Consider the following 14,913-nt stretch of genomic DNA (forward strand, 5'->3'; position numbering starts at 1 on the left):
GGGACAATTGGTTCAGCCATTGCAGTCATTCGGTCTAATTCCAGTAGTTCGGAAATGTATTCCCGTTGGGGTCGGTTGCTGGCTGTGCGACCACGGCTCACTAATAAATCCTTCAACATTAGTCTTTTCAGCTTTTCATATTGATTTCTCCATTCGCTCAGCATTTCCTCTGGGGAAAAAAAAAATAGGACCATCCCACCCCTGCCATCAAATGTGGTGGCCACCCAGAGAGAAAAGGGGTTTCCGCCACAGAGATTTCCTTTTCACCTAGTACAAGTAATGCTGTAAAATTCCCAAGCAGTAATCCAAGCGTTAATGAAGCAGGTATAGCTGTTCCCTTCAATCACAAGACAAGGCTTAATGGGAGCCACAACTGGCCTATGCAAGTCCCCATGCAAGGGGTTTCTTATTACATATTCCAGGGACATTCCCCCACTGGAACTGAGAGGGGACTACAGTATAAGTACACACATAATTACATTAACGCTCAGGTCCAGGACATGCATAACCAAAAACACCCCAAAATACAAATTTGACAAATAGGTACCCCCTCAAGTCCTATAACCCTGGATAGCCTGGATCTGATACCCCCTCGGTATACGAACCAAATGGAGCACTTTGTTCGGTGATGTTCGTATACCGGATCATTTAATATAAAACAATAGCTCAGGGATCCCCTGGATCTGTTACAGTGCTCCCCCCATGTGGAACACTCCGGCAGACTCATCTTGACCTTTTTCGGGTCACACTTGCTACCACTGGGGGAATCAACACTTTATTTCACCGGATGATATGCCAATATTAATCCATGCATTTGTATCCTCTCGGCTAGATTACTGCAATGTTCTTGGGCCTCCCAGAAAAAGAACTCCATCGCCTTCAGACTGTACAAATTGCAGCAGCAAGACTACTGACCAATCAAACTCGCTCCTGCCACATAACACCTGTTCTCAACTTCCTGCATTGGCTTCCAATTAAATAGCGAACATATTTAAAATTGGCCTGCTAACCTTCAAAGCCTTAAACAATCAAGGCTCACAGTACCTGAAAGCACTCCTGACACCCTACATTCCATCCCATTCACTTCGGTCAGCTAGGAAAACCCTCCTGTCAGTGCCAAGAATAAAGACAGACTCAGGTTCCAAGGCATTCAGCCACACAGAGTTCTTGAACTCTTTACCATGCACAATCAGAGAGGCACTGTCCTAACAGACTTTAAAACAAAAAACAAAAAACGAAGGACCCACCAATAAAAATCGCAAATTATAATCCATTCCTTCTAAGTATTCTTGGTTTTGATTTGGCTACATTATTGTTTCTCAACTTCTGGTTTACCTGATCTGGCTTGTATTTGGTTCCTGGTTTATCCCTGCTCAGCTTAGTGTACCCTTTAGTTCTTTATCTCTGATACTTCCAATTTCCTTAAGTATTAAGAATGGCTACTCTAAGGTAATATGCATTTCCATCCTATTCCACTGTGATTTTGGTAGGTTGCTGATCTATATCTTTAGGGCTTAACATTATCTTAGAGAGGGTAAAAGAAACAAGCCTTAGTCAAAAGGTACCAAAAAGCAGACAGAACAAGTAAACAGAGCTAGGTCAAGGATACCAGAAATCAGAGAAGTCAAGGCATAGCAGTGCAAAGAACAGCTAAAGCAAATACCGTACATAACAAATGCGCTATTGAGAACAAGAAGGAGTCGCAACAGAGAAATGTGCTCTATTTCCAGAAGAGTATCTATAGTAATTTATGCCATCCTGTGTCATAACTGCGCACCAAAAACATGAGTATGTTGGCACAAGAATGACTCTGGATGTTTTTTCTTTTTTTGAAGCAAATTATACCAAAAATACATATAACTAGAGCTGCAGCTAAGCAAACTAACCCTGAAAAGGGGAGGAGTGCCTAAGGCAACATAAATATACCCAAAGCTGCTTCATTAAAGGGACACTATAGCCACCAAAATAACTTTAGCTTAATAAAGCAGTTTTGGTGTATAGATCATGCCTCTGCATTTAGGAGTTAAATCATTTTGTTTAGGCACCCTAGTTACACCTCCCTGCATGTGACTTGCACGGCCTTCCTGAACACTTCCTGTAAAACATCATCTAATATTTATCCCTCCTTTATTGCAAATTCTGTTTTATTTTGATTTTATTATCTCCTGCTCTGTTAATAGCTTGCTAGACCCTGCAGGCACCTCCTGTATGAAATTAAAGTTCAATTTACAGAACAGGAGATCCAAATATTATGTCCCTTAACAGAACAAAATCTAACTTTTCTTGGATACAACAATATATTGTTCTTTAACTTACTAATTAGGCTGTGAAAAACAGTGTATTGTGAATCATTGAGTGGAATTGAATATTTGCCATTGACAATGCGAAGTTTTGCTCCGTCTTCAAATGGATGTTGCTTGAAGCACAACAAATATAAAATACAGCCAAGAGCCTAGAGTAAAAAAGCACAACAGAAAGAAAGATGATGATTACAGAAAGAAAATGATCTAATGCAGGCAAGAAATGAATGCTTTCAAATTAACATACAGCAGTCAAATAAGCCATAAACAATGTACCGTATATACTCGAGTATAAGCCGAGTTTTTCAGCACATTTTTTGTGCTGAAAAACCGGAACTCTGCTTATACTCGAGTCAATAGTCTGTATTATGGCAATTTGCATTGCCATAATACAGACTGAGGGAGAGGGGGCTGGCAGAGATCTTACTTACCCGTCCTGCAGCTCCTGTCAGCTCCCTTCTCCTCTGCGCCGTCCGTTCAGCACCTCGGTCAGCTCCCAGTGTAAATCTCGCGAGAGCCGCGGCTCTCGCGAGACTTACAGTGTGAGCTGACAGAAGAGCTGAACGGACGGCGCAGAGGAGGAGAGAGCTGACAGGAGCTGCAGGACGGGTAAGTAAGATCTCTGCCAGCCCCCTCTCCCCCCCCACTGAACTGCCAATGCCACTGGACCACCAGGGAAGGAGCCCCCCTCCCTGCCATGTATCAAGCAGGGAGGGGGGACGAAAATAAAAATAATAATTAAATAAAAAATAAGAAGAAATAATAATGAAAAAACATAAATAATAATATAAAATAAAAAATAATAATAAATAAAATAATAAAATTGCCCACCCCCCCACCACTGCAACACACACACACACACACACACTGCACTCATACACACACACACACACTGCACTCATACACACACACTGCACTCACACACCCACACACTGCATTCATTATACACACACTGCATTCATTATACACACACTGCATTCATTATACACACACTGTAAATAAATATTCAATTAATAGATTTTTTTTTAGGATCTAATTTTATTTAGAAATTTACCAGTAGCTGCTGCATTTCCCACCCTAGTCTTATACTCGAGTCAATAAGTTTTCCCAGCTTTTTGGGGTAAAATTAGGGGCCTCGGCTTATATTCGGGTTGGCTTATACTCTAGTATATACGGTATGTTCTCTTCAGTGCTTATTTCAAGAGAAATACTTGCCTATTCAGTATGCACTTTTTTTGTTTGCTTGTTTGTTTCAAATACATTGGAGTTGTCATACATTTACCCCAGGTTTTTTTTGCTATCGCATACACTAATAACACCTTAAAGGGACGCTATAGGCACAAAAACAACTTTAGCTTTATGAAACAGTTTTGACCTATAAATCATGTCCATGTTGTCTCACTGCTCTACCATTTATGGAACGAGCTGGATGATGTAATCCCCATCTACTAATTAATAGGAGATTATCATCCAGATTGCCAACGGACGCCCGAGTGATATCTCGGCATCGGATTGGATGTGTGATGTCACGAATGGGCGGACACTTACCCTAGAGAGATGCTTTTGATAAAGGGTCAATAGTGGAAGCCTGCTTCTCAAACATTAGATATTATGACATCATGAAGTATGTGGAAGCCTGTTCCTTAAACATTAGGTATAATAATTATGGAGATCTAACACCATAACGTTATCAACTAAATGGGATTCTATAAATAGTGGAACCATATAGATTTAATTTGATCTTGGAACATTCCAATTATTATTTTGCTAGTTGCACCATTGGGGCTATTTTTGCCTAATATTACAACAGTGGTTATACTCTAATTAAGATTAAAAGGATCTGTGTCAATATTTTGACACATTGATCCTCTTTGTAATCACTGCCGGCACAGTTGATCTATGGCCACACACGATCAGTAGGCGTAACGATAAATTTTGTCAACCGTTACTCATTCATCTGCTAGCCGTGATGTCAGAAGGAGGCGTGCTTAGCTGTCACCCCCCTGCATCGATTGGTCCAGCGTTCATCCAATGGCAGTGTGCTAATGGACGTGACGTCGGGTAGGGGGCGTGGCGATACCACTCCCAGCTTGTAGGATTGGCATAGCTCTAATCCAATGGTTGTGGGCCATTTGACGTGGCGTTGGGCAGGGGGCATGGCGACTTGCCGTCATTCCCCTCCCCCCTCCCAGCAGGCCGGATCAGCTGAAAGGATTTCTCTCAAAGTATGGAGGTATTTAAACCGGTGAGTGGGATATGCAACTTAATAGCTCCTGACGACGGCGTATATTAAGCCGAAAGGCGCGTTGAGCGTTTCTTTACTTTATTTAATTATTTTTCACAAGGTAGCACTTAGGTAGTTAGTATGGCTTTATTAAGTTAGTTTATCAGTTTATTTAGGTTTTGGTGCTTGGACAGTGACAGTTTTGTTGGGGTGGTCTGGTCTCAGTTTAGGAGCTGGGTTTGTTCACCCTTGAAGACTTATCCACCTAGTATCACAGCTTGTCTGTCTGCCTGTTCATAGCGTGGGCACTCTGTCTTTTTTCGTTTTGTGAGGCATTAACCTTCGTTAGTCCGTTCAGCTTGATTCACTTTGAGTCACAGGGGACTTAACTACCCATATTGGGAAAGGTCTTTTCGGAGCGATATACTCCTCCTCCTCCCTTTACCCTATACACTGTATCTCTTACTATTATGCTATCTTAAGGACTCTTTTTTTTTTCTAATAGACAGTGAGTTTCAAATGGTTCATAGGTGTAGATAGGGCCTCTCTGCCCATTCCTTTCTCACCTTTTCCCATTTTTCTACTCCTGTATGAGTGCCCCCCACCTTTCCGATTGGTTACTACGTACCTTTTTTTTTCTGTGTGTGCAGAGCTACTATCAGGATCCCCTGGTCACAAGGGTCTCCTTAATTAACTTAGATAGTTTTTTAAGCAGTATGTGTCACGGTTCTCACCGTGACATCCAGACGGCCAGACGTGGTCGCCGCATAAGTGCTCAACAGGGGATTTGAACCTGGGCCTCCTTTACTACCTGTAAGCTACAGAAGCTACTATTCCTCTGAGTATTTCTAGCCTTGTTCTATATATGCCTCCAGCACTAGGGACTTTTCATGTGACTGCTCCTTTCCATCTTCGTCCACCTGAAGCAGATGCCCAATCAGCCAGGTATAAAACACTGCCTCTCTCTCTGGTTCCTGTATTGTGTTCTGATCCAGTGTTCTCCAGACAGCTCCTGACCTGGGCTTATCTTCCATTTATCCTGACCTCTGGCATCCTCTGACCTTGCTTACCCTTGACGATCCTCCTACTTGTGCCCTTATCTGTACTGCGACTTTGAGCTATATCTCTCTTGGCTAGGGTTTGTGACTAAGTGGCTACTACAAAAGACTAGACAAAAGACTAGACCCATGAATACCCTGGGATGTCTACTCTTTCAAATAGTATGTCATGATGGTGGTAATTTTCATTTCTGGGCTGCCATACGGTCTCAACGGCAACCTAGGCCCAGCAAACCAATCTACCAAATTACTTTGTGTAAAAACATAAATGTACAAGTCCTATATTTGACCATGTAACTTTCCAAAACCTCATAAAACCTAGTATTGTTTTACTTGTGATACATTGCTGAATATAAGTGTGGGTATTATGACAATCACAGTTAAAACAACATGCAGCACTTTAAAAACAGCATTTCTTAATTTTTCAAACTTTTTTCCATATACAATTGAGTTCCATATATGAATATTTGATATCAAATGAAAGCTCTATTTTTCCTGAACAAAACGATATAATAAGTATGGGTGCACATAATATGAACAAGGTAAATTATTGTTGAACAGACATATAGTCAAATTCTGTTTGTTTATTTATTTATTTTAATCACAACTTGTACATTTGGTTCCATCCTTAAGGGGTTAAGATAGCATAGAAACCCAAAAGATGTAGACCAGAATCTTACCCAAATATCTTGTTTTTCCCCAATTGGGAAGTTTGAGTAAAGATCAATTATTTCAGGAGTTCTATACATTGGTGTTGTGTTTCTTGTAATCTGAAATAGACAACACAAAAAAAAAAAAAAAAAAAAAAGATTAAAAACAATTTATATCCCAAACAAAAATATTAGGAAATATGCCCATTTACAGTTCCTTCAGTACACAGACAGTCATACAAATATCTTAAAATGTAAAAAAGAGACTTTAAAGTTTTTTTATTCATGGGCTAGACATATTCTCTGTGACTTACCAGATACTGAATCCACTTTACAGCTGTATGAGTTGTCAAAGACATGGGGACTAGTTGCTTAATTTTTTTTTTTTTTTTTTTAAATTCTTTATTTTTGTAGTACTAAGAATTACAGGCACACCTATATCGCCACGACAGCAGATACAGGTCGGTGAAACGACATAAGATAAACAGTAGTATGGCAAGCATTAATAGTACATTTTTGTTAAAGAGAGTTTCATAAAGGTCTATAACATTTGCTTAAACGTTAGCTTAAACCAGGCTGGTAACCGCTGATAGGTAGAGTAGACAATTGGGATATTATTGCATGACAAAAAAAAAAAAAGCATAACATAACAGCCTATTGGAGCCTGTCAATTGAGGTAGAAACATGGCTAGGATTTCACGCATTTCATGTTGTTGGATAGGAGTAACACGTCCATATGGCCTAACAAGCCGCGACATGCAGTGTGAACAGGTAGGTAACAGATATATTTAAATAATATGCAAGTTCTAAGTATAGAGGAGGTAGTCATGCCACTATGCACAGCGCAAGATATAAAACACATGTAAGGGCAAGTCGTACCATCAGTAGCAAGATTGGTAGGAATGAGATTGTGGCCCGGGGAGTAAGTTACGTGTCCGGGTTCCACCAGTAATATCTAATACATGTTGTACGATATCCACGTTAATCTACTACACTCCAGCAAAAACGTTGCGAGTGCGCTGCCCCTGTCAGGTAGCTTATGGGGGATACAAATGGTAGCATCTGAGATTTTGGGCCAGGTGGAATAATAATAACTATGGCAGTAGGCCTGTCTAGCCCCATTAGCATTCGTATGCCAAATAATTACTGGCACATCACAACATAACATGTTAAGGAGAGATAATACAGTTTTAAAAAGTAAAATAAACAATGCATGCACGTTTATTGCTAGTGAGTGTGACCTGTCGGTGTCCTGGCGGTGTGGTGTCCGTGTGGGAAGAGTTGAGCTCAATGGTACTTGGTAGGCCGGTTAGGGGGCCTGTGTTCGTATGTATGAGCCTTAGGTGTCTCTTTAGCCCTAGCATATTGGGTGTTGTAGCTAAGCCGCCGCGTAACTATGTGTTGGCCAGCTAAAAGGTAATATGTTATGTGTGGGACCATATGGGATCGCGGCTTATTGCCAAGATTCGGGCCCATGTACAGGTCCTAACGTTGGGGTTATTTAAGCATGGACCAGGTAAGCTCTTGGGACCCCTTAGTTGCATTAGTCGCTATATCGTGTAGGCTGGCTGGATAGTAGACTGCGTTCACCTGTGATGGTGTGTAGTGGGATACGGTGTCGTGTAGCCATCATACAAGAAACAACTAAAAAAGAACTGAACCAATATATATATAAAAAGAAAAGAAAAAAGGTTGTAGTCTTAGTCCGGTGGCCATCCTGTTGCTTGAGGGTATGTGTTTCAAGACTGTGAGTCAGGTATTTAGAGGGTGCCGTCAGGGAGGATGTGGGCCTCCTGATCGGTGCGAGGTTCGGTGTAGGTGAAGAGCTCGTACACATGAGGTCGACCGTTGGTTCCCTAACTGAAGAGTGTCCCTGCCATCTCAAGGAAGATTCCGATGCCATCGAGTCTGCCTGTTAGGTGGTAAGCGCCACATAGGGGTCAGGTGTTCGGCCCGTCGGTACAAATGGTACAGATCTCACCGGGTCCCACGAGTGTTGGGGTGACTTTGCACCCTGCTGGGCTGTCTGTGTGAGGTAGTCCGGCGGTAGGTCCAGTGCTTGCAGTAGCGGTGTCGCGTCGTTCAGCTCTCTGATCTGATGGGAGTCTGCTCCCTGTTGCACGGTAAGTACGTGGGTTGTTTGCCACCTATATTTGAGTCCTCTTCGGCGGAGGAGTGTGGTAAGCGGTTGGAGGGATCGCCTCCATGCCAGGGTACCCCTCGATAGGTCTGCGAGGAAATGCAACGTCATCCCTTCAAATTGAAATGGCGTCTTCCCCCTCAAGGCGTTTTGGATTATTGTCTTGTCTGTTCTGGATTGTAGGGTGAGTATAATATCTCGTGTGGCCTCTGAAGGTGCTATGGGGGATTTGGGAATTCGAAATACGTTTGCGGGGGTGACCTTGTTGGCCTGCATGGGTGGCAGTATTTTGGTGATGAGGCGAGCCACAGCCCGAGCCAGGTCTGCGTCGGGGATATTTTCAGTGAATCCTCTTATTTTCATGTTGTCCCTCCGACCTGCATCCTCTTGTTCCGCCATGCGGTGTTCAAGGAGCACTTGTTGGTGTTGGATGTCGAGTATGTTTCGCCTGATTTCCCCAATGTCGCGGGTGGTATCCGTGGCTGTGTGTTCCAATGCGTTTAGGCGGGTTGTCATCCCTTTTATGTCCCCCCTGAGTGCCTCGATGCCATTGTGCAGATCCTTGTGGTGGTCTGCCAGCAGCCGCGTGAGGGCCACAATTGTTAACGGAGCTGTCTCTGGGTTGGGACTGGGTAATTGTGGAGGTCTCACCGCCTTGGTTGCTGGCAGGTAGTCATCCTCGGATGGGTCGTCCGAGAAATCGTAGCAACCGCCATGTATCGCCGCCATGTCTAGTCCACATGCCCCGCGGGCCTGCTTCCACATGTCGCCTATCGTAAGGCCGGGCGGGTGTTTTGCGGCCGGCGGTTTCTTGGTTTTCCGTCCCATTTTGCTCTGGGATACTGCTGTATGCCTTCGTAGGTCGTTGTAGGGTTTTCCCCTGGATTTCTGGGGTTGTTTCACCCGTTTTTCACGATTTTCTGACGGAGCTCTCAGCCCTTGCGACTGCTTGCCTCGGCAGTCAGACTCCGCCCCTAGTTGCTTAATTTTACCACGTGACAGGAGGCTTCATATTTTGCATACATTTTCTTTACATAATCCATAGCAGCAAAGAACATAGAAACAAAGAACCATCAGAGACAAGTAAGGGATATAAAATGCATCTCACACTGCAGTAATTCCTCTTTCGTTGCTGGTGCATCACAAGTCAGGTCAGAGTATTGTGTTCTCACTTTTCTTTGGCTCTGTCTTTTGTCTAGTCACTAATCCTTTTTATTTTATTTTTAAGCACTGACCTACTTGTTTGTTCAAATTTAGTGGACTACGACCATCAACCTTTCCCCTAGTCTTCAATCACTTAAAATGTGCCTGAAGCTTATGGCCTCCCAGAGTAACCTCTACCTCACATACCTGTCCCTTGCTCTCTCCTAAATGAAAGCACTTTAATCTCTCCTCCAACTCTGCTTCACTCCACCTTGTTTGATTGCTACCTCCGGTCTTGTGTTTTACGCCCCACCTCCTATAGACTGGTAGCTAGTTTGAGCAGGACCCTCTTCAACCTATTGTTCCTGTAAGTTTTTGTAATTGTCTCAGTTATTGTTAAATCCCCCCCATTGAAAATATTGTAAAGCGCTAAGGAATATGCTGGCGCTATATAAATACCAGTAATAATAATAATAATATATGCGCTTCTAAGTCAAATTGATAGTTTAGTTGATATTCCCTTTTTCCTCTGTCAATGAGTGTTGATACCATTTTAAGCACATCCAATTGTATAGTTAAATATATGCTCTTTTTAGCTTCAAGTTTCTAATTGGTAGGTGTCTGTATTGTCTTTTTGTTACAAAGGTGGATGCAATCAATTTAATTATCAGTAAAGTAACCTCATGGCTGTTCTCTTAGGCAATGCACAATAAAGCCTGGATGAGTCGCTCATAAATTTTACTTTATACTGCTAATCTGTAACGGTTTTTCCCTACTGGGCTTAATATACAAGTTCCATCCAAGTAGTTTACTTTCTAAATACCAGGACTTGCGATCCCTTTAGGGATCTCGGGTGATATTTTGTTAATATGGTATTAATAGTGTACAAGCTCAGAGTAGAACTGGTACCATCCACACTGACCAGCTCTCATTTGCCTCATTGGGGGGTTATTTTCTTATCTCACTTTTTTGTTTTATTAGCTTATTATTGTGTATTATAGGTTGGGTTTCTATAACCAACTGTACTTGATTCATGTTGGGCATATTAAAGAGGTTTGCCAGGGCTGTCCCCTGTCCCTACAGAGTTCACACTCCAGAGAGTGCATTTGTGGCTGCGAAAGCTGCCTAGTCAGCGTGAAGCAACGAATCGGTGCGGCCACATAGTTACATAGGCTGAAAAGAAACATGTGTTCATTAAGTTCAGCCTTCCTCACATTTGTTTTTTGCTGTTGATTCAAAAGAAGGCAAAAACACATAGAAAGTGGGAGGTGGAACTTCCCTTCACCCGAGCAACCCGTCTTGCCGCTGCTGCAGTGCCCAGCAGTCCAACAAAAGTTATGTCAGCTGCTGCAGTTCCGCAATGTTTTATAGCTCCGCCTCAAACACATCATAATGGACATAAAAGCGCATGCATCGTCATGTCATTGACAAACACGCGCATTTTGAGATCAGAGGCCTCTTACAACCAATTAAAATGGTTTGGGGTTATTTAAACCCAAAAGTGTCTATCCTCTGTGCCCTGTCCTTGTTTCCTCTTGCAGGTTCTCATTTGCATTCTTGCTATTGTCTTTTTGGTATTTTAAACTTGGCTTGCTTCTACTATCTGTATTTCTGGTATCCTTGACCTGGCTTTTGTATATCCATTTACGCTTCTGTCTGTATCCGTGACCTCTGCTTGTTACGGGATATTCTTTGTACGTTAATTCCGGCCATTCTAAGGCCCAGTAATACCTTTATCTCCGTTTGTATTTTCTCCGAATTGGGCCACTGTATCGTCCTGACATTACGACAGGGACATGGACCCTGCAGAGTTAAGTCAACTCATGAAGCAGTCTATGCTACAGAGTTCCATACTCTCGTCTCTGTATGCGTCCCTGGCCTCGGCTTGTTACGGACTAGTTTATTACTATACTATTGAACGTTAATTCCGGCCATTCCAAAGCCCGGTAATACCTTTATTTGTATTTTCTCAGTGTTTAAACTTAATTCTGCTTGTTGAGCCACTGTATCGTCCCGACAGGTCCCATTTGCGTTAAGCATGGTAATTGTTCAGCCCATTGGGTACGGTAGTTTGGCCGCAAATGTCCAGCCGTTCGCTTGTGGCTATATTCGCTGCAAAGTATTTTTTCATCTCTTAAAGGAACCATTCGCCTAATACCAACGCTGTTCAATTCCTTTGCTCCTGCAAAAAAATGTCTTGGGCTTTTCTACGGCCTCTTGAATCTAGTATCGGAAAATCTAGGACATCCATTGTGTGCGGATGGGTTCTGGGTTGCAGTTATAACATAGAATTCAAGGTCACTCCAATCCAAACACATTCTCCTCACCCATTGCACTTCACGGTCGCAGATATCCGGCTCATAGAACAGGGATTGTAAAAATGCCGAAATGTGCCATTCAACCTGCCATAAACCACTTTAGCAATATATTATTAGTGCGAAAGAAGACAGGGGACTTCCATCCGATCATCAACCTGCAGAAATAAAATGCCCATTTTGTTTATAGACACTTCAAGATGGTTGTCCTCTTACAAGATGTTCTCCAAGATAAAAACTGGTTCACCCACTTGAACCCACTCCTGGTTTCAATGTATGAAGACAGTTGCTCCTTCCTACGATTTTGATAGAATGGAGCTTCATGGCAAATCATTTGCTTCACATTCAGGCTCAGTTCAGCAATCTGGTGCTTTATGAATGTTCTAAAACCAGTGGTAGCCCACCTGTGGGGTAAAAAATAATTCACTGCACAATTTACTTGGAGGACATACTGCTTCTTTGCCAATTTGAAGCACAGCTAGTGACACACGAATTACACGGTGAAGTTGTTGGAATCCCTGGGTTTTACAATCAATTCAAGCCAAATTGGCACTGGATGCTGCTCTTTGTGTACAGTTCCTGCGGTTCGACATTAACTCAGTCTTGTACACTACCGCTCCATTTGATGAAAGTCTGCGATTTGCAAGGAAATTCGGACTCCATTCTATCCTCCTTGATTTTGGCAATATATCCGGGTCCACTACACTATCAGGCCATGCAATGCCTGAAAGCTCGTTTTCTCAACAGAAGAAGTTTGTCAAGAACTCAGATGGTGGCTCGAATGCATGCGAGGATTTTGTTCTGGAAGCGGACACCAGCTGTTGGGGTGCCGCTGATGGAGAGTCATCCACGGGAGTCAAAAAGACGACAGAGGAGCTCTCCCTGCATATCAACTGTCTGGAACTATTGGCGGGTGCCTTTACCTTTTCGAAAGCCCGGTGAAAGGAAGATCCAATTGCTGTATTCTACTTTGCATGGACAATGTCTCCGCAGTCTGATACATCAATCATCTCGGAGGCACATGCTCCCAAACAGTGGTGGAGCTCACACAAGAAATCTTTGATTACTGCTTTACACGCAACATAACACGAACAACTGAACATTTGCCAGGAGATACCAACCTTACCGCATACTTACAGTTATCTCAGCATTGGCAAGACAGCAACATTAGCCAACTGGATCCTCAAGTGTTTGCGATCTTGGATGCTTTCAATTACACCTTTTTGCATTCCGCACCAACCACCAACTACCGGATTTCTACAGCCGTTTGCCAGACCTGGAAAGTTCAGTGGTATATGTGTTCCTACAGACTTGGCCATTTCGAGGGGCGTATGCCTTCCCTCCGTTCACAATGATAGTGAGGGTTTTACACAATAGTCAGAAGGTGATGGTGCTCCTTCTGACTCCATTTTGGCCAAGTCAGCCTTGGTTTCCGGATCTCTGTCACATCTGCGAGGACCCTCTCCTTCTGCCATATGACCAGATGGACCCAGTAGGGAACCCTCATCAGATGCTACAGAACAGAGGCCTCTTTTCAGAGGCCTAGATTCTTTCAGGGGTTCCTAGAGTATCGAAGAATTATCGCTGGCGGATAGGAGTACTTTGGAACTCCTGGGCCCCAGGAACGAGGAGACGTTAGGTCTCAGCTTGGCATTCTTGTTCCAATTGCTGTGTGGAACAGATCCCTTTACTGCCCGTTTCAGCAATATTAAATTTCCTTCTATCCCTTTTTTCGGAAGGCAACTCTCAAACTCTGTGTATATAACCCCTCCTGAATCGTAAGACGAACTGAGGGCACCTGTCAGAGACAATATCGATGGGTATGCCATGAAGCCGGAATACCTCTTTTGCAAAGACCTCCACTAATTGCGCAGCAGAGGGAACCAATCGGTCACCATTATGATGACCGTGTGACCCTCAGAGGGGGGAAGGTCCACTATAAAATCTATGGACAGGTGCATCCAAGGCATATTGGGCACCGAGAGTGGCATAAGGAAACCAGGTGGCTTGCTTGTGGGAGACTTGGCGTGAGTACAAATTTGACAAGCCTTAACATCCTCTTTGAGTCCCTCCTAACAGAAGGCCAAAATAACTCGCTTATGTTGTCATAAATGTTTGTGATGCCTGGGTGTTCTGTCGTTTTGGACCTATGAAACAATGTAATGACTTTTTTCCTGTCCCTTTCCCATACAAACAATAAACCTGTAGGTGTTTCAGGTGGTGCTTGATTTTGAGATCTCTTCACCATCTAAAAAGAGAGAAGAGATAATCAAGTGTGTAGCTGCAATAATGTTGGCCATAAGGACTATGGGTTTTGTGGTTCGTGTTGCCTGGATATAGCATCTGCCTTAATGTTGTGGTATCCAGGTCTGTATGTTATGGTATACTGGAAGAGAGACAAAAATAAGGACCACCTAGCCTGGCGAGAAGACAGACGTCTAGCCTCGGCCATGTAGGAGAGGTTCTTGTGGTCTGTGATCACCAGTATAGGGTGTTTGGAACATTCCAGGAGATGTCTCCACTCTTTAAATGCCAAAACTATGGCCAACAATTCCCTGTTCCCCTCAAGGGCTTCAGAACTCCAAACACGGGGATTAACCCTGTTTTTGGTCATCTTGGTTATTGGGGCTACTACAGAGGAGGCAATTTTTATGAATTTTCTGTAGTTGTTAGCGAACTCACAAATCTTTGTATGGCCTTAAGTCCCTGTGGAAGCGGCTAATTCTAGATGGCTTCCGTTTTCTTAGGGTCCATACTGAAACCCTTCTCAGATATGATGTACCCCAAGAACTGCACAAAGGTCTGATCAAAGAGGCACTTTTCTAGCTTGCAATACAGACCGTTTTCTAGCAGTTTCTTTAGTACTGATCTGACATGTTTATGGTGGGTTTCCAAATCAGGTAAGTATACAAATATGTCATCCAGATACACTACAGCACATATGTGCATGTAATCTCGGAGGTCATCATCGTTAAAGTACTGGAAGACAGCAGGGGTGTTACACAGGCCGAAGGGCATCACTAAATATTCATAGTGGCCACTGTGAGTGTTGAAAGCGATTTTCCACTAGTCTTGTTCTTTTA

The 14,913-nt window shown here is 43.0% G+C and overlaps 1 protein-coding gene across 2 annotated transcripts in view; it reads right to left on the bottom strand.

The window, feature by feature from the left end:
* The window catches only part of GAK (cyclin G associated kinase), a 621,278-nt gene that overhangs the window by 520,397 nt on the left and 85,968 nt on the right, over positions 1-14,913 (bottom strand). For both annotated transcript variants that reach the window (XM_063455510.1, XM_063455509.1), the window contains exons 7-8: positions 6,263-6,352; positions 2,317-2,452 (exon numbers count right to left, since the gene is read on the bottom strand). In XM_063455510.1, coding sequence (XP_063311580.1) covers positions 2,317-2,452; positions 6,263-6,352 — 226 coding nt within the window. The remainder of the gene's footprint in view (positions 1-2,316; positions 2,453-6,262; positions 6,353-14,913) is intronic.

Source organism: Pelobates fuscus, chromosome 5 (assembly GCF_036172605.1).
Source record: "Pelobates fuscus isolate aPelFus1 chromosome 5, aPelFus1.pri, whole genome shotgun sequence".
Lineage (NCBI taxonomy): Eukaryota > Metazoa > Chordata > Amphibia > Anura > Pelobatidae > Pelobates > Pelobates fuscus.